This window comes from Calypte anna, chromosome 9, assembly GCF_003957555.1.
Source record: "Calypte anna isolate BGI_N300 chromosome 9, bCalAnn1_v1.p, whole genome shotgun sequence".
NCBI lineage: Eukaryota > Metazoa > Chordata > Aves > Apodiformes > Trochilidae > Calypte > Calypte anna.
The window spans coordinates 4,430,749-4,455,185 of NC_044255.1; the positions used below are offsets into that span (position 1 = coordinate 4,430,749).

At 59.0% G+C, this 24,437-nt stretch overlaps 2 protein-coding genes across 6 annotated transcripts; one reads left to right on the forward strand and one right to left on the reverse strand.

Annotated features, from left to right (window-relative positions):
• Positions 1-699: 699 nt before the first annotated feature.
• MTERF4 (mitochondrial transcription termination factor 4) lies at positions 700-1,976 on the forward strand. Its single transcript, XM_008500869.2, has 3 exons — positions 700-1,036; positions 1,108-1,292; positions 1,391-1,976. Exons 1-3 carry the CDS (start codon positions 700-702, stop codon positions 1,775-1,777), a joined length of 909 nt encoding a protein of 302 aa, XP_008499091.2. The 3' UTR covers positions 1,778-1,976.
• A 156-nt stretch (positions 1,977-2,132) lies between these two features.
• SNED1 (sushi, nidogen and EGF like domains 1) lies at positions 2,133-23,081 on the reverse strand. Of its 5 annotated transcripts, none has more exons than XM_030456161.1 (33): positions 22,680-23,081; positions 19,562-19,849; positions 18,852-18,992; positions 17,985-18,147; positions 16,952-17,077; positions 16,705-16,818; positions 15,855-15,968; positions 15,485-15,598; positions 15,249-15,365; positions 14,895-15,020; positions 14,543-14,647; positions 13,992-14,105; positions 13,756-13,872; positions 13,183-13,299; positions 12,981-13,097; positions 12,656-12,769; positions 12,396-12,569; positions 12,099-12,212; positions 11,695-11,808; positions 11,161-11,274; positions 10,960-11,073; positions 10,032-10,094; positions 8,673-8,856; positions 8,472-8,584; positions 7,678-7,956; positions 7,152-7,296; positions 6,723-6,805; positions 5,874-5,960; positions 5,555-5,671; positions 4,980-5,070; positions 4,489-4,572; positions 4,233-4,270; positions 2,133-3,867 (listed from the first exon to the last, which is right to left on the reverse strand). In XM_030456161.1, the coding sequence occupies exons 1-32, from the start codon at positions 22,881-22,883 to the stop codon at positions 4,234-4,236; spliced, it is 4,104 nt and encodes a 1,367-aa protein (XP_030312021.1). In that variant the 5' UTR covers positions 22,884-23,081; the 3' UTR covers positions 2,133-3,867; position 4,233. The 5 variants fall into 5 exon arrangements, with proteins under 5 accessions (XP_030312021.1, XP_030312018.1, XP_030312017.1 ...); XM_030456158.1 differs by having other exon boundaries at positions 4,980-5,067; positions 10,032-10,328; XM_030456157.1 differs by having other exon boundaries at positions 10,032-10,328.
• Positions 23,082-24,437: the final 1,356 nt, after the last annotated feature.

Below are 24,437 nucleotides of genomic sequence, written 5' to 3' on the forward strand. Positions count from 1 at the left end.
AAGGAAGGATAGCAGCACTGTCACTCCAGAACCAAAAAAGAATTCATTGTAAGTGCTTTTCTCTTGTAGACAAGTGGATAGTTCCTCTCTTGCAGGAGGAGTGGTCAGCACCACGAGCAGCCTTGATTCCTCTGCAAAAGCTTCTGGCTACTCAGCCTTTGTGCTTGTTCTTATACAGTGTGTATTTTGAGGCTGTGAGGCTAAGATTTATTGTTTAACTTGTTAACGTTTTTATTGACCGTTTTTTACTTTTTATATGTAGTTTTACTCTCTTGAAAAGTGAGTGAATTAAACACTTTCACCTGGGTTGACTGCCCTTCTGTACGTGTTTGGAGCTGGTACGTACAGGAGCCTTTAAACCAGACAGAATTGCACGATGTGTAGGGTTGGGTGTTTTTTTTTTTCCCTCCTTTTGGTCAGAGTCCTCTCTCTAGCCAGGCAAATCCTCTCATCGAAATCGAGGACTTAAGATTTTAGCGGGAAGAAAAAAACCATTCAATCAAGATAATTTGGAGCAATACAAAACACAGAGGGAGGGCGAGAAACCCGCGCTGGGGCTCGGGAGGAGGCAAGGGACGGGAGGCGCAGCTGTGGAGGCAGCCGCACGGGGAGGGGCAGCACCGGGCACGTCCTTCTGGGGGAGGAGCGGGACGGCGCGGCGGCACCTCCGGAACTTCCTTCCCCGGGCCGGACCGGGTCATGGCGGGGCGGCTGCTGCGCAGCTGCGGGCGGGCGGCGGGTTGGGCGCCGGTGCCCCGCGTCCTCTGGGCCGCGCCCGGGCCGTGCCGCGGCTGCGGGGAAGCGTCGGGGCTGCGGGCCATGGGCTTCACCGAGGAGCAGGCCCGGCGGCTTCTGGGGCTGCAGGCACGGATCGACCCTCAGCGGCGGGAGGCGGCGGCGGCGCAGCTGCTGCTGCTGGGGCTGGAGGCCGAGGCCGCCCTGGGGCTGCTGGAGCGGAGCCCCGCGCTGCTGAGGATGCCGGCGGAGCGGCTGCAGGATCGCGCCGAGGAGCTGCGGCGGCTGGGGCTCGACGGAGGTAGGGCAGGGGGGCGGCGGCGGGGCCGGGCACCGGCACCTCCCGGCCCGCACTCACCGCCCTGCCCGCAGCTCCGCTCCAGCGGGCCCTGAGCCGCTGCCCGCAGCTCTTCACCTTGCCCCGGAAGAGGATGGCAGCGGCGGTGCGGCTGCTGCGGGAGCAGTGCCTCTTCACGGCGGAGCAGCTGACGGAGGTGCTGAGGACCAGCCCCGCCGTGCTGCTGGAGGAGCCGAGCCACCTCCACCACCACTTCCAGGTGAGGGCCCGGGCTGCCCGGAAACGGGCTGGGGGCTGGGACGGGAGCGCTGTGCGGGGCCGGGGCTGTGCGTGAAACCAGCCCCGTGTCCCCCGCAGTACGCGTACTTCAGGATGGGGATCCGGCAGAAGGAGATGGTGAAGGCCCGTCTGTTCCGAGTGCCGTTTGCCGAGCTCAGGAACCGGCACATCTTCCTGGAGCGCCGAGGGCTCTTCCAGACACCGCTCAAAGGTCAGATCCAAACCGGTAACCCGAAACTAAAGGACATCCTGCAGCTCTCAGAAAAAGACTTCGTGGTCAGCCTGGCCCGCTCCACCTTGGAGGAGTACGAGGTCTTTAAGAAGCTGCTGGCTCGAGAGGAGTTGGAAGACGAAGAGGAAGAGGAGGAGGAGGAAGAAGAAGAAGAAGAAGAAGACAGGGATGCACTATACGCAGTGGAAGGTGAAGACTTAGACACTGAAGGAAGTAAAACAGTGAGGAGGTGAGGCTCCAGGGTACCCAAGCTCTCCCATTCTGGCCCCACTACACTTACAGGTGCTCTGGGCCTTGACCCCACACAGGCACAAGCTCGGGGCCCCAGAGAGGGGCAGCAAATAGATCCCAGAAATATCAGAATACAATAATCCTCCTTCCTCCTCCTTGACCAACTACTTTAAAAAATAACCAGTTTCCATAAAGTGTTTTTATTAAAAAAAAAAAAAAAAACCACAAAAAAACCCAAACCAAACTAAAACCCGACAAAAATAAAAAACAACAAAATAACTAATTTATTGCCAAGGCAAGGTTGGAATTTGATGCATTACATATTTTGCTGGCTGTGGGGTGGGAGGCAGGGGGCTGCTGTACCTGCTCACAGCAGGGACAGGCCCCAGGGCAGCACTAGGTGGGCATAGGGGCTGAGCTGAAATGGGACTGTCCTGTGGTGGGGCCACAGGTTCCTAGCCTGTGTTGGCACTGGTATCATGGCTGACAAGGCAGGGGTCCAAATGCTGTGCCAGAACCTCTCCCTCACAGGTAGCAGAGGCTCCTTTGGCTTTCCCCTTGCCCTGCTGTTAGGGGCAAGTGCTGGTTTCTCATGGCCTAGAGGGGCAGAATTCTTGTGCTTGCCTTGCAGGGGGGCTGGAGCAGGGTCAGGCAGCCTTGGAGGAACACGCAGCATGTCCCAACTCCAGTTCTCTGAGAACAGAGCTGGAGCCTGTGCAGGAGGAGAGCATCATGCTGGCCAGCTGGTTGTGGCTTCAGCATAGTCCCTGCTGGTCCCAGGCTGCTGCTGGATGCTTCAGCAGCCATTCCTCCAGGCTGAGTGCTCTTATGCTACTCCTGGGAGGGAGAGGGTGGTGCCAGGAGCTCCTAAACAGGGCCTGTTCTGCTCTAAGCATCCTCTGTGCTGCAGCTCGATGTGTGGCTGAGCAGAACAGCACCCTGCAATGCTCACAGGAGGGGGAGAGCTGCCCTGCCAGGATGACCCTCCTCCCCCTGCTCAGGAAATAACACTGTATCATAACTAGGATATATTTCTGGTATGTATTAATTTATAATATACACTGTGTATGTTAATACACAAATCTATGTTTAACTAGCGTTGTCATACAAACTCACAAAAACTAGGAACATTACTAAGCTACACTTTTTCCTTGCCTGCTTTGCTGCAGCCAGTGGGGCAGCCACTGCAGGGCCTTGCACACTGGTCCTGGCTGCAGACAGCACTGGCAGTGCAGCACCAGCTGGTGCCACGGGCACTGCCAGCACTTCCAGCAGCTCAGGAGGGTGGCATTTGCAGGTCACTTGTCACTGAGCCCACACTGGGCCCCGTGCTGGCTTGGAGGCATTAGCAAGCACGGTGTTACACCTTGGCTAACAAACTTCACCCTTTAAATTCTTTTTAGGTACTCTATTGCTTTCCAAGCTGGAAATTTGGTTAAACCCATGGATTGTTTACAAAGCAAAGAAAAAAGCCAGGCAGTAAAAGCTGCCTCAGTTTCCCCTGCTAGAGCTGGGGATACAGGGATTGTACCTTCACTGCCCACACTTGCCTCACTGCTTAGGGGAGCTGCTCACCATTCCTAACTCACCTGTAAAGGGAAGGCCTTCAGTCAGAGTGTTGTGGGCTACATTTCAGGTGATGGCTAAGGATTTTTGGTCTGCGTTAATCTGTTTTATTTAGGGGGGGTTATAGGCAATTTATAACCTTGGTTTACAAAAACAGGTTGGTGCAAATACTGTTGGCAGTGAACTGAACTCAGCCCTGCTTCTGTCTGAGCAGAGCCAGGAGCCTGTGGCTTGTTCAGAGCAGCTGGGGGGTCCCCCTTGGGGGGGAGGAGGGGGTACACTGGCGCTCAGCTCCTCGGGGGCAGAGAGGCGGCCAGAGCAAAGGCAGTGCTGGTCTGGCAGAGGAGGGAGCACTGCTCAGCAAATCCATCCAGCTGCAGGGCCCTAACAGGCTGGAGGAGGGAGAGAGGCTGATTCCAGGCAGGAAAGTTCCCACACTGTGTTCAACCCAGTGAGTGGATCTAATCTTCCTGGTGTTTCAAAAGCCCTTTGATGTGGAAAGATGAAGCTTCTACTGCTTTGAACCCTGTGAAGGAGCAGGAGAAGAATGAGCTGGTAGGCAGAATCCCCCCAAAAGCACCACAGCTGCCTCTTCCCACCCTGTGTGCCAGGCTGGCAGAAGGGGCCTGCCCCCTCCAGGGATCCAGCCTTTGCCTTGCAAAGGCAGGCAGAGCCTGGGCCCTTTCTGTGTGGGAATCTCTTGCCTTCAGCTCCTCTACCCCATCCATAACCAGAAACCCCCTGCTGCTCTGAGCCCAAGCAGTGTAGCAGCTAGAGACCCCTTGCACCCCCTCAGCATGACAGTGTGAGTGTGTGCTGTTCTCTGGCCTCTACCCTTCTCCCCAGCTGCCACTGCTGAGAGGCTGAGGAGAGCCTGGAGGTGGTACTTACTCTACGGCTTCTTCAGTGTGTGACTGTTGCTTGGTTTTCTGAAAGAGAAGAGAGGAAAGCACTGTGAACCCTGCAGCCCCTCAACCACTGCTCATAGGGAGGGCACAGAGAGTTCCTATCTGAGCCTTAGTGCTGCAGAGTGCCTGCATCCCTCTCCCAGCCCACCTCCAGCCTGGGCAACCTCATGTATGCTGGGTGACACTGGCTAGCTGCATCTCCCTGTCCCAGGCCACAGAAACTGAGCTGCTAGCTCTACCTGCTGGTTGTCTTCTCAGAACCAGTGCTCTGGCAGCTCTCCTTGTAGCAGATGTCCTGGTGTACCTTGTAGACTCTTCTGTACCTGCACATAGAGCAGAGGGGTGTGTTGTAGGGAGTAACAGGGATAGATGTCCTTTCACAGATCCAAGAGGGAAGGCTGACTGTCCCCAGCCCTCTGCTTGCAGACAGAGACAGCCAGGAGCTGGGCTGGCAGACAGGGGATCTGCTGCTGCTTGGGGATCATACACACCAAATCAAGCCTAAGTAACACCACTACAGGGCTGTCATTTCAGCAACACCCTGCCCTGAAACACCTGGTGGGCAGTTGCAGGGGTCTGAGGACAGACAAAGCTGCTAAGCCTGCACTGGGGAGGGGGCAGCTGCCAGCTGGGGGCTGAGATGGAGTTCCCTCACTCTCCCTTTCCTTTAGACACCAGAAGCTCTAAGCACAAGGGGAAAGGAGGAGCACAACCCGCAGGCAGTACTCACAGGTAGTGGCAGGTGCCTCCTTCCCACATGGGGAATGACTTGGTTTCCGAGTACAGCCGCGTGCATGAGTGTGGCACCTTCTTGCAGGCTGCTTGGGGAACAGGAGAGGGGAGCTATCAACGAGCCCATCTCAAGCCCTGCCTGCATGTACTCTGTGACAAGGGGCTGGCAAGGCCCTCTCTGCCTTCCTCTCTGCTGTCCTGGAGGGGTGGGCTCAAAAGCTGACCCTCCAGGAGCAGCAGAGCCCCCAGTGCCTCACAGTGCCCAGATAGCTACGTGGGCAGGGAAGGAGTCTGGCTTGCGTGGAGGAGGGTTTGGTGGGGGAGCAGATCTGCACTCCCAAATCAACAAGAGCAGAGTCCTGCCCCTCTCTCTGCTCTCAGCACAGTACAGCCTTCTCTAGGGGAGCCTGGGCATGGTGGGAGCCCCTTGGCCCAGGAGAAGCAGGCTGCTGACAGGGTGTGCTTGGTGACCTATGGCTTGGGGGACATGCAGCTGGGACAGCTGTCAGGCTAGACACATGCCATCCACCTGCAGGAGGGAGCTCTGCTCTCTTGCAGCAGCACAGCACTCACCCAGCTCGCAGAGCCGGCCCTTGAAGCCCGGGCGGCAGTCACAGTGGTAGAATTTGGTATCTCTGGCACAGGTGCCTCCATTCCTGCAGGGGTTTGTGGAACAGTTCTGCCCCTCGCCTGCAAAACACACACACACAGCCCTCAGAGCCCGGGCACAGGCTTGCCCATACCCTTTGGCACTCCAGGCTGCTCTGGTGCTTGAGCAGGGATGGAGCAGCCAGCAGGGACCCATGCCTCGTCCTTTGTGTGCCAAGCACCCTGCCTGCCTGCAGAGCTTGGGCTGGGTCCCTGCTGCTCCTGTGTCTGCCCCCAGACTTACTCTTGCTCTTTGTCTTGCGCAGCTGCAGTGCCAGACTGGCCTGGCTGGGCGCCTCCATATTCTCCAGCTTCACTGGAGCCTCTGGCTCTGGGCAAGAAGAGGATGAAATGTCACCTTCAGCAGGGGCCAGACTGAAGGCAGCCCCTCTTGATGGGATCCAGCCTGCCTGCAGCATCAGAGGGCTGCTCAGCCCCAAGGTAGTGGTTTAGCCCTTCCCAGTTGGCACCCCTAGGAATTAAAGTGATCATCTCACCCCTCCTGGAGGGCTGTGGGACCTGGAGCCCTGGGGAGGCAGGAGCAGAGCCAAGACACACAGTGAGCCCAGGAATGCTGTCAGGTGTGCCAGGCCCCCTCCCCACCCCATGATATGGAGTCCCTAGGCCTGGTAGAAAATCTTTGGCTACCACTTGCATCCCTGTTCTGGGGATAGCAAATGGAGTACTGGTCCTGGCCTAGTGAAGACCTCACCCAGATACCATCCTGGAGTGTGAGGCTGTGCTTGCTGCTGGGCAGGCAGGGGCTGCACTAGAGGGCTATGCTAGAGGACTGCAGGGTCACTTCCTGGGCTCCTGCTGCTGCTATCAGAGAAGGCAGCTGGCCTGTGCCCCAGTCAGCATTGCCCCCATCAGCAAGGTCCCTCCCTGGGCTCCCTGACTGACTGTGTGTCACCCCTCTCCCTGGGCAAGCAGGGTAGATGTTTGTCTGCCTAGGGAGACGTGAGAGGGCTCTGCCTGCTTCTGTGGCTCCCTCAGCACTACAGCAGCCTGCCCAGCTGCCACCCCATCCTGGGAGAAGACCTAGGAGATAGCAGTGGGTGACTGGAGGGGATCAGAAAAGCAGAGTACTTACGTGTCTTCACAGTGATGGATTTGCCCTGTGCAGTGCCAAACCTGGTACTGATTCTCCCTCTGCCATCCACCAGCTCTGTGAACCTGGAACAGGAGAGTCACGAGAGCACGGTGCACCATGCATCCTGCAGCCACCCCATGTGCTAGGGCTGGAGGCAGCCGGATAAAGCACTTGCTGGCAGCACCAGGCTTGGTGTGAGTCCTGTGGCCTCAGCTGCAGGCAGCATGGGGGACCTGCTCACAGGTCGAGGGTCTGCAAGGCTTGGGACACCCAGAGGCAGGCAGGCAAGAGACACGACCCAGCAGGGACGTGGCTTGGCTCTGTGCACAGCTGGACACAGGAGCTGGGAAAAGGGGCTGTGCTCAGCCCAGTGCTTGGGCTGAGTGCAGGTAGAAGAGCCAGAGCCAGGAGCAGGGGAGCAGTGCCTACCTGGGGGCTGGCAAGGGCTCCTCAGCTGTGTCATGATCTGCTAACAAGCGGAGCTCAGGCAGGAGAGCTGGGGGCAGCCTGTTGCGGAGGACTCGGGAGTGACCAGCTTGGCTCCACCGTCTCTCTGGAGCCCCATCCCTCTGCACTGCAAGCCAAAGGGTTAAGCTTAGCAGGGGGCAGACTCTGAGTCAGCACAGCAATCCAACTCCCAGCCAGTCCCCTTGGCCCGAGGTTGCAATTTAAGCAACATATCTGGGGATGTGTGCAGACTCTCCACACACCTGGGCTGTGAGTGCTGTTCCCCATAAAGCATCACCAAGCTCTAACTCTGTGTCTGCCCTCTGCTAACAGAGGAAGCACCCTGCAGCTCCCACCTCCCTTTGCAGAGGATCTGCATCCTGTCCCCACAGCCTGCTCTGGGCACCTGGTTCTGTGGCAGAACCTCACCAGCTTCCCCATTGCCCACCCCCTCCCCTGTGCTGCACCAAACCAGCAGCCTCCCAGCCCTGGCAAGCCAGGCACTCACAGGTGGTGACGTAGAGGTGGATGGGCTCGCTGTGCAGCTGTCCCTGCTCCGTGTTCTGTACAGCTGTCACAGACAGGCGGTACTGCTGCCTGGGGAGCAGGTCCCGCACCGTGTAGGACACGAGCTTCCCGTTGGGCACGTAGCGGCTCTTCACGCTCTGGGCAGTGGTGACATTGATGATGTACCCCTCCACGGCGCCGGCAGGAGGCTGTTCCCATGCCAGAGACACGGAGGTGGCGGTGACACGGGAGGCAGTGAGGTTTTGAGGGGGGAGAGGCCCTGGGTCAGGCAGGCGATGGGGAGATAAGTAGTCAGTACTGGTGTCCTTGAATGGTGACCCCTCTACTTCCTCACATGCCATGCTGCAAGGGTGCCAGGGCTGCAGCTTGCCTGGCCCTGTCCCAGCCTGTTCTCAGCATGGCTCCAGCCATGCAATGCACGGACAACAGATGCTCAGATTTGAGTCCCTGCCAAGGTGGGGAGAGCCTCGCCGCATCCTGACACCCTCCCTAGTCTGGCCCTCGCCCTCTGGCTGCTGTGCAGCAGGGGATGAATCAGGCCCGTGTGGGCTGAGCTCATGCTGGGCTTGGGCAGTGAACATCAGACAGGAGAGGACGTGCTGCTGCCTTGCCTGCCCTCCCAAGGGATGCCTGCACGCCTCCTACCCGTGGTGCTGGCCAGACAGGCTGACGGCTTTCACACCTTCCCATCTCTGCAACTTTCCTGCTGGCCTCGAGCCGTGGCTGCCCTGTGCCTGCCAAGCCCCAGTGGGTAGCAAAGGCAACCTCACTCACTCGTCCACACATGGAAAGGGGCCACGGCCAGGCTTTCTGAGGGGTGGTCTTCCGTCCCCAGGCCACTCAGTGTTGTGACATGGATGATGTACCTCTCTCCTGGCTGCAGGTCCCTACAGAGAAGGAAGGCGGGTGTTAAGGGGTGAGGTGGGCAGCCAAGGAGAGCCAGCTGGCCCAGCGCCCACCTGCCACCCCACTCACAGGAAGGTGTACTTGGCCACACTGCTGTTCAGCTCCACAGTGCGGTCTGCCAGGTCCCCCAGCTGGCGGATGGAGACCCGCACCCTGCTGACTGCGGAGTGCTTGAGCCGGTGGAGAGCCCATTGCACCGTGATGGCGCTGGCCGTCACGTTCATGATCTCAAAGCCTTCCACCGGACGCGGTCCTGGCCGGAGCAAGTGGAGAGGGTGCAGTCAGCCACTGGTCACTGTGGGCTGCCCCATCCCTTCCCCACAGCCTGGCAAGGGCAGTCTTGATGCCCCTCTGGATTGGTTTCCTGTCAGGAGCAGTTCAGCACCGCCTCTCCTGACAGACTCCTGCTCACCCGCCCTCACCATCTGCTGGCAGGTAGGAGGTGCAGGCAGGAGGGGAGCACATCTGTCTGCCCGCAAAGCCTTGTGCCATCTGTGGCACCCCTGGGGCTCTCTTCTGGCTTCAGACCCTGCCACCAGCCACAAAGGGGCTGCAGTGCCTGTGCCTGGCCCTAAGACACTTCAAACCCCAAGCAGCCATCCTGAGCCTGGTTCTTGATGCCCTCAGCACCCAGCCCTGGCTTGAGGCCTCCTGAGCCATGCCTGCATCCCCCTCTGGGCTTTACTTGGTCTCAGATTGATGAAGGGGATGTGGCCCAAGGGCTTTCCTGACACCATTCCCCCTGTTGTCAGAGGGCAGCTTTTCTAGCTTTAATCCCCTCTACCCTCAGTTCACACTCAATTTCTGCATCTGCCTGCCCCAGAAAGCAGGACCACAGCTGCTCCATCTGCCTGCCCGTGCCCCCAGAGGCATCACTTGCCTCCACCCACAGAGCAGAGGTCCCTGCCAGCCTCTGCCCTCTCTGGTATGACCCCACACCGAGCCCAGAGGGACAGCAGAGCTATGTGGCCACAGGGCTAGCTATCAGCAGGGATCACTCAGCCCTACTGCCTGGCTGGTGCAGGGGCTTCTCCAGCAGAGCCAAGCAGCACTGGGGACCCACCCACACTACCCTGGGCCCCATACAAGGGGTAACCAGTGCAGCAGGCACAGCCTGGCGCTGAGGAACAGGATCCAGGAACAGTCCCCACTGCCAGTTCCCTCACCAGCCCCTGGGCAGGGGCCCAGCGAGCCACAGGGCGGGGTTCAGTCCCCTTTTACTCACAGCAAAGAGAACAGCAATTCTCTGTGCCGGGTGCTTCCCAAAGGCCCTCGGCTGGATTTTAGGATCTGCACCACCAAACTTGCTGGGGTTTGGCACAGGCGCAGGCTGCAGCTGAAGCTGGCAGGCAGGAGGCAGCAAAAGCCCCGTCGCCTTCGGGGGCCGCAAGTGCGCTTGACCGCGATGCCCCCCGGGACACTACTTACTAGTGCGCGTGGTGAGCATGACGGGCTTGCTGATATCATTCTTGTTGTTCACGTTGCGTTTGACTGAAAAGACAGAAATATTGTAGGCTCTGCCAGAGGCTAGTGCCAGCAATTGGTGGGCAGAACGACTTCGGTCCACAAAATCTGTCCTGCGGTAAGAGCCGTCGAGGGATACGTACGTCACGGCGTAGCCGTCAATGAGTTGCCTGGCGGCTGCGTCCTCAGGTGGGTGCCAAGAAATCAACACACCAGTGTCCTCCACCCTTTCCACCTTTAATGAGGTTGGTGGCAGCAATTCTTCAGGGTGTGGGCAAAAGCAAAGGGGAGAGGTAACGCCATGAATCTTTAGAGAACAGACCCCGGCAGCAAGAGGCAGAGCAGCAGCGATGGAGGACAGAGCCCATGCTCTCTCCCTCAGCATACCTGGCAGGGGCCCTGCAGGCACCAGCCAGCACTGGCCCAGTGGACACAACACGTGGGAGGAGCCAGGGTGCCAGGAGAGATCCCAACCACTGTGACCTGGCAGCACCAGCAGCCAAGCGCCTGCCACCACCTGCCAGGCCTAGGGCACTGGTGAGACGGGGCGAGGGGCCCCTGGGTGCCTGCGGTGAGAGGCTTCCCTCGGACGCCTCAGCCTCCCCTCCTCAGGGCATCTGAGGGATCGCCGTCGCTGCAGGGGACCAGGGAAACCTGTCCCTACTGTCCTCGTGCCGAGCCCAGCGCCTGTGGCAGCAGCTCACCACATCAGCATCTGCCCACGGCGTCGGTGGGGTCTGGGCTGCCCCCGCTGAGGTGAGGCCCCAGCCCTGCCCGCCTCAAGGAAAGCTGCTGGTCCTGGACAGCTTCGCACCCCTCACAGGCTGTGGCCACCGCTGGGCCAGCATCGAGCCCCATGCCACGTCCTGATGCCACTGCTGAGGGCCTTTACCTTTTTCGCAGCTCTTGCCTGTGTAGCTGACTTTGCAGGTGCAGCTGTGGGTGCCATTGCCAGGCAGGCAGTAGCCTCTGCTCCCGCAGGGGCTGGAGAAGCACGGGTCACTGGCTGCAGGAGAGGAGCCAGGCCCAGTGGCGTTAGCAGTGCCAGCTGGCCAAGTGGCTGCCCCAGACCAAGCCACCCTTCCCACCTCACCTGTCTCACAGTGATAGCCGAAGAAACCTTCTGGGCACACACAGAGGTAGGAGCCCCTGTAGCTCTCGCACCCCCCTCCATTTTGGCAAGGGTCCGACTCGCAGGCATCCACTTCTGGAGGCAGGAGGAGACTGGTGGTGAGTGGGGACCCTGGCACGACTTGTAGCCATCTCCCATGGGTGAGAGATGGCAGTGCCCTGAGAGGGCAGCAAGGTGGATGCACAGCCCAGGGCTGGGCACAGCCAGTCTGGACCTAAAATCCCACCCAAGTGCTGTGGTGGCCACATCCCCCTGGTGGAGGGTGGATGCCTTCAAAAGGGATTCAGTTGCCAGTGGACACTGTTCCGTGTTGCCTCCCCACCAGAGCTGTTTCAGCTCTGCCCCCAAACCCACAGACAAGGAGATGGCAACAAGCAGAAAGCACCTCAGGTAATGGCTCAGGGTCAATGTGCCCAAGACGGTAACCAGGAGCCTGGACACATCCCAGTGCCCACATTCCAGCCTCCTGCCAAGCTGGGAAGGGCGAGTCCTTACCTGTCTCACACTGAATCCCCACAAAGCCCTCAGGACAGTAGCAAGCAAAAGACCCGGGCAGGTCTCGGCAGGTTCCGCCATTCTTACAGGGCTCTGACTGGCACTCGTCCACATCTGGGGAGCAATGGGAGGAGAGGCACCAGCTCAGCACAGGAACAGGGCTGGCAGCAGGAGATAGGGAGCTGGCAGCAGCAGATGGGAGCTCAAAGAGGTCGTACTTCTGCAGCATGCAGACCCTCCCCACGTTGCTCACCACCCCCCAGGCCCACCAGCCAGGAACAGCTCCACTCGTAAGGCTGTTCGGAGCCCACTGCCCTATGTCTGCCCCTGCAGAGGCTGTGGCAGGAGCTGGGCTTGGGAATGTGCCTGCAGGGACCCAGAGCATACCCGGCATTGTTTCTTACCTGATTCACAGTGGTGGCCAGTGTAACCTGGCTCACACAGGCAGAGGAACTCTGCAACGCGGTCCTTGCACTGGCCGCCATTCAGGCATGGCTGGGACTGGCACTCATCGATCTCTGCAGGCATTTGGACAGGGGGACACACAAGGAGAGAACTGTTGAGCAGGTGACAGAGGTCCCTGGGGTGCTCTGTATACAGATACATGCAGGGGAGGACTGGAGTACATGTCCTGGTGTCACTGAGCCATGGTCATGACCGGAGAGTGTCCCAGGGCTCAGCTGCTCCACAGCACTCCTCACCATCACATTCGGGGGGGTCACTCCAGACGCCAGGCAAGCGGCAGACACGAGGGTGGTTGTGCTGACTGAGAGTGTAGCCCAGCTCACACTGGTATTCAGCCAGCGAGCCCACTTTGGTGGAACTGAAGGAGGCCTGGGCATGCTTCACCTCGCTGGGGATGCCACAGTCAACCTCTGGGGAGAGACGGGGAGGGTGAGCAGGGCCTGCAGAGGCACCCCAAGCCCCAACCTGCCTGGCAGGGGCAGCACAAGGCCCTTACCAGACTGGCAGTGCTTCCCTACATAGCCCACAGGGCACGTGCACGTGTAGCCAGCTCCAAGGTCCTCGCAGGTAGCACCGTTCTCACAGGGGCTCAGAAAGCACGGGGAGGGCACTAGAAGAGCAGAGCAAAGAGCGACTTCTGTGAAGCGGGCAGAGCCCAGAAACCAGAGCCATTCCCTTTCCCCCTCCTGCAGCGCTTCCCTGACCTCCAGCAGGGTGCAAGAAAAGCGTCGAAGCACTTCAAATGAAAGGGAAGGGGGCTCAAACGTCAGCTCTGCCAGCAGCCCAGTCACCTTCCCAGGCAGCCCCCAGCTCACACCTACCGATCTCACAGTGCCGGCCGGCGTAGCCCGGGGGACAGTCACACTTGTACTTGCCGATGTAGTGAAAGCAGGTGCCCCCGTTCTGGCAGGGCCCTGAGGCACAGGGGTCCGGCTTACCTGGAGGCAGAGGGCAGGTGGGAGCTGAGCAGCAAGCGGGACGACTGCCGCCTCTCCTCCCTGGGTGGGGGCCGGGGGGCCGTACCGATCTCGCAGTGCTTGCCCGTGAAGCGGTAAGGGCAGGTGCAGTGGTACTCGCCATCTGCCTCCCTGCAGGTGCCCCCGTTGCGACAGGGCCCCGTGCTGCAGAGCCGCGGCTTGGCTGCAGAGAGAGCACCAAGAGCAGGGGGTCATCCGCTGCTGCCGGCACCCCAAGAGCCACCACCTCCCACCAAACTCCTCACTGTGGGCGAGACAAGCGCAGCCAGGCCTCACAGCCCTGGGCTCAGCAGCATTATGAAACGACAACCACGCAGACGCATGCCAGAGCCTTGAAGGACCACGGAGACCTGATACCAGGGCACTGGCACCTGTTCCTGAGGCCAGAAGCTCAAGTATATAAAAGAACGCCAAGACTGATGGTGTTGTGCAGGGAACAGCACAACTGGATTGGCTGCTGCAACTGTCAGGAGCCACACAACTCTTCCTCTACCCTGGAGGATGGCACGGGATAACCTGCACCCACTTCCAGCTACAGCTCAACAAGCAGCTGTTCATCTGCCCTAAGGGTCCAAACTCCTCTCCCACTCCTTGCCAGCAAGGAGGTCGGTGTAAGTACCTTTCTCACAGTGTTTGCCAAGGAAGCCTTGAGGACACTCGCAGGTGTAGGAGTCGTCATGAATCTCACAGGACCCCCCATTCAGGCAGGGCTCCGAGTCACAGGGGGATGGCATGGCTGCAATGCCAAACACAGGGTGTCACTGCAGATGTGCAACCAGGGCTGCTCCCCTCCATGGCTCCCCATCACATGTCCCTCTCGAGGGCTGGTCCTGCACCCCTGCAGTTGAGACTTACTGTGGTTGGTGCCGTAGTCCGTGTGGCAGACGCAGAGGTAGCTCCCACCATACTCCATGCAGTACCCACCATCCGGGCACTGCGTGTTCACGTTGCACGGTGTGGTGGTCACTTCTGCAAACACATAGCCAGCATGTCAACCAGTGGCAGGAGGACACTCAGACATCTGCCTGGCCACAAACAGGGGTCTCCTAACTTTGGAGGGTCTGGGGAGATGCGAGGGACCCTGTGTATCCCATGCAGAGAACAGAAAGGGCCAGCGTAGATGCCTAGTGAGCACTGGAGCACGAGCAAACGATGGATGCAGTTCCCTCCCTGCCCAGGGGAGCCAGACTGGGGCCCAGGGGTGGTAAGAGGCATGGCTCAAGGGGGAGTGATGGAGATGGAAGCATTGCCTTCAGGGGACAATATTTCCAGGCTCAAATTCAGCATGTGCCTTGTATCATGTAAGACTCAGACATGGGCAGAGTGTCTGCTGGCTTGCCACAGCCTACCTGGCTCAATTATCCCAGAGAAGGAGCAAACAGAGTCAGCAAGAAGCCTTCACCTACCGAATTCACAGAGGAGACCAAAGAACCCAGGTGGGCACTGGCAGATGGTGACATTTCCCTCCAGACAGCTGCCTCCATTGCGACATTCACAGCCCTCTGAGAGCTCTGCAAGAGAGGAGACAGGAGCTTCCCAGGACCCTTCCAAGCAGCCACGCTGGATGCCACCCACAGGAAGAGCTCAGCTAGGTGGTAGCCATGAGCTTCTCCCCAGACACCCAAGCACAGCATCCTCCAGCAGGGTGGACCCACTGTCCAGTCCAGGAACCCTATATGGACTCTCTGGGGCTGCTACTTCTCCCTCTCAGGAGCTCAAGGAGATGCAACACCCCACCAGAGACCCCCTGGTACTCACTGTCTCGACAGTCCTGCCCAGTGTATCCCTCCTGGCATTCACAGATGTAGCCCTGTTCTGTCTCCAGGCAGCTGCCTGCATTCTGGCATGGGTGGGAGAGGCAGGCACCGGGCACACGGGGCCCTCCTGCAGGAAAGGGGGAGCTGAGCCAGAGCCATCCCAGCCGGGTTGGAACACCCTGTCCTGGGAGAGCTGAGGCAGAGCCAGTCCAGACCAGCTTCACACCAGAGACCCTACCAAAGCCAAGCAGCCCCCTCTGACTGATGCAGCCCCTTTTTCACTCTTCACCCCTTCTGGCTCAGCTCCCCCAGAACTGTCTTCTGGGCAGGCTGGGTGAGACAATCTCCAACTCACCATACTGGCAGTTATTGCCATAATAACCCGGGGAGCAGGTGCAGATGTAGCGGCCAGGGCGGATGTAGTTGCATGTCTGACGGTTTCTGCAGCTCCTGCCCTCACAAGATGATGAGTCTGAGGGGGAAGAAAGCAAGAGAGTGAGTGATGAACACAGCCCAGACCTGCACGAAGGGTCAGCGGAGCATGACAGCCACAGCCCCTGGGTGTGGGTGGGTCATCCTGGGAGCAGGCACCTGTCTCACAGCGCTGTCCCACGAAGGGCTCCAGGCATGCACAGGTGTAGTTATCAACCAGGTCGACACAGTGCCCACCGTTCAGGCAGGGGCTGGACTCACACTCGTTCACCTCTGCAAGGGGAGGCCAGGAGGGGAGATCAGGCTGCACACGGGCACTGCCGGGCTGCCAGGTCACCTGCTGCCTCCCATCCCAGGTGACGTTCAGGAGGGGGAAGGCAACAGCCAGGAAAAAAAAAAACCAAACAAAAAACCAGCACCACTGGCAATGCTGAGCCCTCCCCTCCCAGAACTCGCAGCAGTGAGGAAGGGTGGGATGGCAGCTTGCCAAGGTTACCATCTCCTGCCGGTGCTTGCTCCTGCCACTCACCTGTCTGGCAGTCTGCCCCCGTGTACCCCGCCTGGCACACACACACTGCCGTCCCATTTGCTGCCTGGCACCTCCCACCATTCTGGCACACCTTGCTCTCACATGGTGACTCTTCTGTAGCAAAAACAAAAAAAAGGACAGCAGAGAGATCAGCTCGGGTGCAGGACCGGCACATGGCATCTTCTGCACACACAGTGATACCAAGGGTAGGCAGAGAGTACAGCTCAGAGCCACCAGCATAAGCTGTAGTGGGTGACAGTGGCTGCAGCTCTAGCCATGGCTCTTCCCAAAACCCTTCCTAGGCAGCTCAGCCCTTTCATTTCTCTGTGCCTCTGGGATGCCAGTGTGCAAGGCTAGGTGTTTCTCCCTCCCTTCCCTTCCCCAAGAGTGAACTCCCTGCTTGTCTTCTCCACCAGCACAGAGGCTCTCTGGAAGCCAGATTCTTTGGCAGCACCTCCACTGGCAGGAGGAGGCCCGTGGCAGGGGAAACTGGCCACCACAGCCCCTGTCAGGGACTGGGAGAATCTCCATTGGCTTCAAAGGGCTCAGGACCAGAGGATCACCTGGGAAAGCAGGGTCTCTGAGACTTCTGTTTAAGAACTAACCATCAGTTTTCCTCACTAAGAGATCTCAGGGCAGAGTGGGCTGCCAGCAGCACGAAGGGCCCACGGCCAGAGCAAAGTTTTCTTTGCCTGCAGCATGCTGAAGTCCAAGCTGGTTGTCACAAACCACCTGAGCCCAGCAGCTGCCCCCATCTCTGGTAGTCCCCCCAAAGCAGCTGTGGTCCCCAAGCTCATGGTTTCCACTCTCCAAACAGCCAAACCTGCCACATCACTGGCCCCATGCTCACCAGTCTCACAGATGGTGCCTCTGAAGCCTGGTGGGCACCTGCAGCTGAAGCTGCCAGCACCATTGAGGCAGGTGGCTCCATTCTGACATGGGTGGGAGAGACACTCATCCACATCTGAAACAAAGCCCCGGGGGGGAGGACAGGAAGTCAGGACAGGGACAGCCACTGGGACAGAACACAGTGGTGACACCAGGAGGGAGACCTGCTCCCTGCAGCAAAGCACCAGGAGCTCAGGGCGATCACTCACCAACATGGCACCTCTTCCCAGTGAAGCCAGCCAGGCAGGAGCAGGTGTAGGAGGGGTTCCCTGTGATGCAGTCCTCAATACACTTCCCCCCGTTCAGGCAGGGCCGCAGCGTCAGGCAGACAGAGGCTGTTGGGGACAGGCAGTGCCGACCTGTCAGGTGGCAGCCCAGCAGGAGTCACCCGCCACCTTCCAGCCATACCAGTGCCAAGGTCTGTCCCTGTGCCCACCCACTTCCCAGGGTGTTTGTGGAGCCCATGGGGGCCACCTGCCTCACAGCAGCACAGGGTCTGCTCCTCGTGGGCTCCCCGGGACAGGGGGGCAGTGTTATCCCTCCTGTGCAAGAGGGAGAGGCTGCGTGGGTCAGCCCCACTGGCCAGGGGGACATAAGACATGCCCTCACTTATCACCCACAGCAGAGGGAAAGGGGGATGGGAGAGTCCATGTACAGCAAACCCGCTGGTAAGACAAGACACACACGGGTCATGGGTGGGAAAACATGGCTAGGGAGGAGCAGGAACAAGGAATGGGAGGCCAGCAGCTCTGCAGGGGATGTATCAGGACACCCAGCATGGGGAGCGTGGCCCAGCTCTGGTGCCTCAGCCCCATGCGGGGCCTGGCACTCAGCAGCTCTTTGTGGGGCTTGCCCCAGGCTCCTGACACTCCATCCCTCCAGGGCATGTGTCCCCTGAGAGTGCCAGCCCCTCATGCCCTGCCTGGCTGCAGGCCAAGCTGGCAGGGTCTTGCCTGTGTGTCACCACCTCCTCCCCAGCCTCCCTCGTTGCTCCCCGCAGGCTCTTTTAATCTCAAAAATCTTCCTCCCCTCCCCATTTGTTCTCCCAGCCCCCTTCCCAGCCCCAGGACACCCATGGGTGCCATCCCCAGCCACTGCAGGCTGCCTCCCCTCCCTCCCCAAGCCCTTCCAGCCACCTCCTCCACCCCACGGAGGTGGGGGTTGAGGCAGGGGAAGATGGGGCTTGGAGAACAGTATGGGGTTGGGTTGGGAGATAAATAAACCTAACTGCTGTCCTCTTACTTGTATTGCTGCAGCCCCCCACTTGCACCTGGGCATCATCGATTCTGAACACCCAGCGCCCGGGGATACCCACATTTGTCGTCATCTCCACGTCAGCGATGTCATCGGTGCGGGATCCGGGGATGTTGAAGTAGCGCTTTCCATCACCAGCATTAAAACCTGCCTGGGAAGACAAGGCCAGAGGGTAAAGAGACATCACTAGTGCACGGGGAAAGGTGGCTGGAGCACGAGAGATCGTCTCTCCTGCCACTCAGAGCCACAGGCAGCACTGCTTGGGATGACTGTCCCCTTCCCTGTGCTACCAGCCCCACTCCTGCAGCTGGCTGGCAGCAGGCACGATGGGGCAAAGTGGCTGCCCTGCCCACTCGGTCTCTCCTCTGGGATTCAAAACCCATCCACTTCCCCTCCACCTGCAGCATCCTGCCCGCTGCATGCTGGTGGGAAGGGAGCCAAGCACGCATCAACTGCCGGTAAATTCACACATCTGAATGGGTACTGGGGTTTTTGCGGGTGTGGGTGTTGGCTTTTTTTCCCTTAAACACAACAACACACACCAGGATGAAATAAAAATACAAGCGAAAGCTGTGCTGGCTGCGACAGCTGCTCTTAAAGGCTGAGGTTAGGAAGGAAAAGCGACTGCAAGGCAGCAGCCAAGGCAAAGACCTGTGGTTTGGGGATAACAAAGCCCCCTGTATGGTCTCAGCTTTGGGAGCCAGAGCACACACGGATATTTAAAAATTAAAAAAAAAAAAAAAAAAAAAAAATCAGGGGGAGGCTTTCCACCTCCAAAAAACCCAAACCAGGAGCCAGGAGCTCACAGGGTGGATGCTCTACCTGGGCAGCCCAGGGGCCACATTTGCCTCTTACCTGTGCCGCGATGCCTCCGAGCCCGGCAAAGTCCCCCCCACTGCTGGCGTGCATACCCGTGGTCCAGGTGATGGACTCATAGTTGAAGATGGTGAAGGAGAGCTTGCCGTCCGTAATGAGGACAATCTGGAAAGTGTTTACCTGCAGCAGGGAGGGGAGGAAAGCAGTGAGCAGGCAGGAGGGGGACAGATGAGCCAGCCAAAACTCAAATAAAGCAGTGGAAAGAGCATTTAGTAAAGGGGTGGTTTTTTGAGCTCCAGTTTTCCTCTGCTAGAAAAGGCAGTTGGGTTTAATTATTTTTAACACTAAGGTGTTGTGATTCCTCACCCAGCACCTCAGCAGGCAGAACAACTCACTTCTCCTCCAGAGCAAAGGAAAAACAGGGAAAAATGTGATTATCAAGCCTCTGGAAGGCAGGCACCAAACCTCATCCACAACCCACTCCTCAGCCCAACCACAGGCAGGCAGGCAAATGCAGGCAATCAAACACAACCCTGCTGCTACCCCGAGAAGGGAGACACCAGTAACTTGCATCCTCCACACAGCACAAAGAGGAAGGATTGGTTTTGCCAGGCCAGTGCTGCTCTGCCACAGGAAGGCATCACAACAGAGCCACCAGAGACAGGAGCCCCAGCACCATGGGAGGCACCAAAGCTTCTTTCAAATGAAACTACCCCTAAACTAATGGCTGCTCTGCCCCTGCTACTCACTGGTGAAAATGAACTGCCCCCGAAGAAGGTCACTCGGTACCAGGTGGCGATGAAGACCCACTGTGCTGCAAACCCCGGGAATTCAGGGAAATACTGTGCAATGTCCCTGCTTGCTCTCTCCAAGATGGGCTGGTCGGTGCTCTCCCGGTAATAGACGTCACCCGCACGCCGGTTGTCCACATCAGCCCAGAAAGCAGCCACCACACGCCGGTCCTTGGAGATCGGGAAGGCCACTGGTGTGAACTGGGAAACCTCCTTCAGGAACGAGATGATCCCGTTGTTGTTCACCTTCGGAGAAGAAAGAAAGGAGAAAAGGAATGGACAGCCATGGTTGATTGCTGCCGCTGGCAGGGATCCATGTTTTAAAGGTGCTTTCCATTTCACCTTTTCTTTTTTTTTTTTTTTTTTTTTTTTTTTTTTTTTTTTTTTTTTTTTTCCCTTCTTTCCACAAATATTGGAGTGCTTCCCCTTCCTGCCTTGGAAGCAGAGACATGCCCCAGCACCCGCAGCCCCCCCGCCTCCCACCCCGGCTGCTCACCCACTGGAGTGCAGCTACGGGGAGGCAGCCACCCGAACAAACCCGTTCCTGTTCTCCACCACAGCCAAACCAGGGGAAGGGAGAACAGCTGAGAAAACTGCGGTGGCCCCGGTGCTCTTCACAAACAGCCCCTGGTGCTCTTGGCTGGGATGAAGGGCTGTTCCACCAGCTCCCAGCTCTCCTACAGCTGACACCCTGCCTGCAGGGCTGCACTCTGGGGCCAGGCATGACTGTCACCCTCCCCACAGCGGGGTCGTGCCCTACCCTGGTGACCACCAGCTGAGGATGCCAGACACACAGGAAGAGATGCTGCAAGCTCCAAGCCCTTCTGCAGCACTAATTAACTGGGGCAATTAGGGTCCTGGGATGGCTGGCCCAAGTGTACATGGTGGAAGTGGCACACAGCCCAGGGAAGGAAGCTGCAGATAGTGGCTGCTGCTGGCTGGAGTGCTGGTTTCTGGCTTGGGTACGCAGTGGGATGAAGGAAGGGGAGGAAAACCCCTGCCTGCACTGCCTCCTGAGCAGGCAGCAAAAGGGGCAGGGATCAAACACTCTCACCCACAGCCTGCAAAAATTCCCAGGAGGAGCCCCAGCAAGCAGCCTGCTGCATTGGCAACCCAAGATGGGGCAGGCAGCTCCCAGCTGCTCCATTCCCCTGTCCACAATGCTGCCCAAAAACAACATCAGGACAGGCAGGAGCACCCAACCCCCAGCTAAGGTCCCTGCCATGCCATGTTGACCCCACCAGCACCAGCCTGCCAAAGCCCTGAGCTGCAGGGTGGAAAAGGGTGGGCACGGTGGGGGCAAGAGGCTCCCAAGCAGGAAGAGCAGCCCCAGCATGCAGCAGGAAGGGGCAGGTAGCAGTCTGACACTCGTGGGGCTGACACGGAGCAGGGAGCCAGCATCCTGCCAGGAGCAATGCTGAAGCCAGCGGTGCCTCTGCCCGAGCTGCCCGCACCTCCAGGCCAGGAAGGGGGGGGCTCAGGCCTCGACAGCCACGTGCAGCCCCTGGGGAGGGTCCCCAGCCCCCCAATGTGAGCAAGGGGCAGGCCTCGCTCTGACTAAGGGAAAGAGGATTCCTGTTTCCCAAAGCCTCCGTAACCCCGCGGTGTCCGCAGAGGAACATTCTTCCCCTGATTAAAGCAAGATGGGAGAGAACTCGAGCCAAGAAGGGCTTTTTTTGTTGTTGCTGGTTTTTTTTGCAAAGGAGGAAGGGGGGTGGCTGGAGGCAGCCCCGAGGACAGAGATTTCCAGGTGAGCCCAGCCCTGGGACAGCTCCCCCTGGGACAGCAGCTCCCTGGGAAGGAGCAGCACTCCCACATGAACCCCTGTGCCAAGGGCAGGAGAGTGTCGATTCAGGGGAGGGAAACACGACACCCACTGACCCCTGCAGCCCCCCCCCCAAAACGCAGAGCTGTGCTGCAGATCGGCTTGGGGCAGCCATCCTGTCACCTGGATTCCTCAAGCCTTTTCTATCCTCCCACTGTGTCTCAAGCCACAAGACCAGGTCCCTCCTGCCTGATGCCAGGGCTGCCGCTTACACCAGAGGAAAATCACCACAGGTGAGGGGCCAGGGACCTCCTGTGCTTAGTCAAGATCGTGGGATAGTACCCGAACCAAGTTCCAAGATGGCACCAAAGTGATGCTCAGCCCTCTCACTGAACCAGGTGGGAGCCAGCGTGGGCAGCACAGACCCCACCCCGGGACACAGGGCGGGTGCTAGGAGCCAGCACCACCCAAAAGGCTTCGGGGACAACCTGGCACTCAGGGCTGCTCTGCTGTCTGATGGCCACACCCATGGGGGACACGATGGTCCAGGTGTGACTGGAAATGTCCAGCCACAGTCCCCTCCGGGTGGCTCAGGGGCTGCAAGGGAGCATCTTGGAAGGGGTGCCAGCAGCCCGGCTGCCGCGGCAGGAACAAGGAGGAGAGGAGAGGGAGTGGGGTGTGCCGAATGGCCAGCCCAGTCTGCTGCAACACAACCCAAAGGGCAGCTGTGTTTACTCTGCATCACACCCAGAGAGCCTTGCTGCTGCCTCCTCTGCAGACAGGGACACCATCCAGGGGCAGCCATACCCGTGTCACAGCACGCTGGCTGGCACGCTCCCTGCCAGCCATGCCCAGCTCCCTGCTGCTGGGACCCCCATGGCACCCCACTGTGGGGGCCAGTCCCATGATGACGGAGGGGTACTTCTGGCTCCAGCCAGGGCCGGTGTTCCCCCAACACTTCATCCAGCATCCCCAGCTTGGTGAGACCAGGACCCTCACCAGGGTCAGGACCCTCACTGTGCCACCCAAGGCAGCAGCAGCTCCGTCAAAACTTCCCAAGCCTGGAACCCCACTGGGAATCCCCTTGCCTCATCACACCATTATTCCCCCGATGCTCCAAGTTAAATGGGGACCACCGGATGGTCCCTGTAGATACCCAGATGGACTTGCACCCATCTGTGCAGGACAGTAACTTAAAACTGAAATGGAGCGAAACAGTAAAATCAATCAGATAGTAAAATGAAACAGAACGAAACAGAATGAAAGAAGAGGCACCAGGGCAGGCAGTCCCCGCTGCCCCCTGGTACTCACATAGAGGCCGGTGTGCCCCGCACCGAAGAAAGGGAAGGGGACGGAGAGGGGCCGCAGCTCGGAGCCGCCGTCGTCCTGCTTCCGCGTGGCTGCATCGCCTTGCGTGGGCCCGAAGGGATAAAAATCCGCCAGCGGCACCACGCCACCCGCCCACAACCACTCGCCCAGGGCCACCAGCAGGGCCCAGAACGCCAACGCCCCCATGGCCACCGGGATCCGCTGCCGCTCACGCCGTCCCCGGTACCGGGGGGCAGGGCGGCATGTCGGGGTCAGGAGCGGGAGATGCCGGGGTCAGGAGCGGGAGATGCCAGGGTCAGGAGCGGGAGATGCCGGGGTCAGGATCGGGAGATGCCGGGGTCAGTAGCGGGAGATGGCGGCCGCAGCCCGGGCCGGGCGGCTCAGCCCAGGCGCCCGCGGCAGCTCCCAGCGGCGCCGGCCGGCCCCGCCCCGCCCGCAGATCATTTGCATAAGACGCGCGGAGAGCCAATGGGCGCTCGGCGCGCCAGGGGGGGGCGGGACATGCAAATGAGGTAGGCGGGGAGATGTGGGGTCACCGCCCCCCTCGGGCAGGGACCCCCCGCAGGAACCCCCCGCTGCCCCCCGGCTCTGTGGGGGGAAGGAGCCACCCCCTAAGGGCAGAGACCCTCTGCAGGGACAGCACTGCCCCCCAGGTGCGGGTAACCGCGGGTCCCCTCGGCTCCTCGAGAACAGAGGGATGGAGAGAGAGAGAGAGAGGGAGAGAGAAAGTTGGAAAGAAAAAAAAAAAAGTTGTAGAGGAAAAAAACTGGAGAGGAAAAAAGGAAGTTGAAGACAAAAAATATGTTATTTGCTTCTTTTTGGGTTTTTTTCCCAATTTTTTCTTACTTTTTTTTTTTTTCAGGTGCTAAAAATATTATCAGGAAATTCTTTTCAGGAATGCCATGTTTTAAGTTATGCTTTAGGCTCAAGGGTCTCTTTGTCTTCACTGGAGAAAAAAAAACAGCAAACAACCTTAAAACAAAAAAACAAACAAAACCCCAAACCAAACCGAACCCGCACCCATCCTACATTTATCATCAGCAAATGGTTTCATCAGGAAAGCTCACGTCTCCCTCCTGACGAAGGGCATCTCCCCTGGGACATCCCGCTAGAAAGCACTGATGCGTTTTGATAGCTAATTGCTAGTCAAGGGTGGATGCTGCCTGCCCCGCTGCCAGGCAGGTGCTGGGGTGAGGGATCCAGATGGACCGGGGGGCTCACTGCCCCCATCCCCTCCCACGTCCTGGCTGCCCTGAGTCTCTGCCCAACGTGTCCCATGGCACCTGGGGCTGGGGAGCAGGGCTGAGGGGGTCTGTGAGGGACAACCCCATACAGCCCCCGTCACCTGCCTCTGGCCCCGGGACGTTGCGGGAGCCCGGTCCCTGGCTCCGGAGGTTTTCCATGTTATTCCACAGCCCCGCTGTATAAATATTCTCTGCTGTAAGGATTGCGAGGTACATTTGAAAAGGGGCCAAGGAACAAATTATGTAAAGAGCGAAGCAGAAGAGCAAACAACAGCAGAACTGGGTTAGGACCCGCCGTGAACACCAATGCAGAACGCCTGGATCAGGGGGGGCCCAGCTCTGCTATCAGTGCCAGGGTGCTCCCAAAATCCTCACCCAAACGCTGCTGGCTACCCCGAGAGGTGACAGCGCTGGCACAAGGATCATCGGCTCCGTGGAGAGCAGGGGAAACTGAGGCACGGCACGGAGGGCTGAGAAGAGAGCTGGGCACAAAGGG

Bases quoted from the DNA above. Each gene is read 5' to 3' on its own strand.
- MTERF4 (XM_008500869.2), top strand. From the start codon at position 700: ATGGCGGGGCGGCTGCTGCGCAGCTGCGGGCGGGCGGCGGGTTGGGCG. The intron at 1,037-1,107 runs GTAGGGCAGGGG...CCCTGCCCGCAG, and splicing joins GCGGCTGGGGCTCGACGGAG to CTCCGCTCCAGCGGGCCCTG. The intron at 1,293-1,390 runs GTGAGGGCCCGG...TGTCCCCCGCAG, and splicing joins ACCTCCACCACCACTTCCAG to TACGCGTACTTCAGGATGGG.
- SNED1 (XM_030456157.1), bottom strand. From the start codon at position 22,883: ATGGGGGCGTTGGCGTTCTGGGCCCTGCTGGTGGCCCTGGGCGAGTGG. The intron at 17,078-17,984 runs GTAAGAGGACAG...TGTCCCCAACAG, and splicing joins GGGGGGCTGCAGCAATACAA to CCTCTGTCTGCCTGACGCTG. The intron at 12,570-12,655 runs GTAAGGGCCTTG...GTCTCTCCCCAG, and splicing joins AGGGAAGCACTGCCAGTCTG to AGGTTGACTGTGGCATCCCC.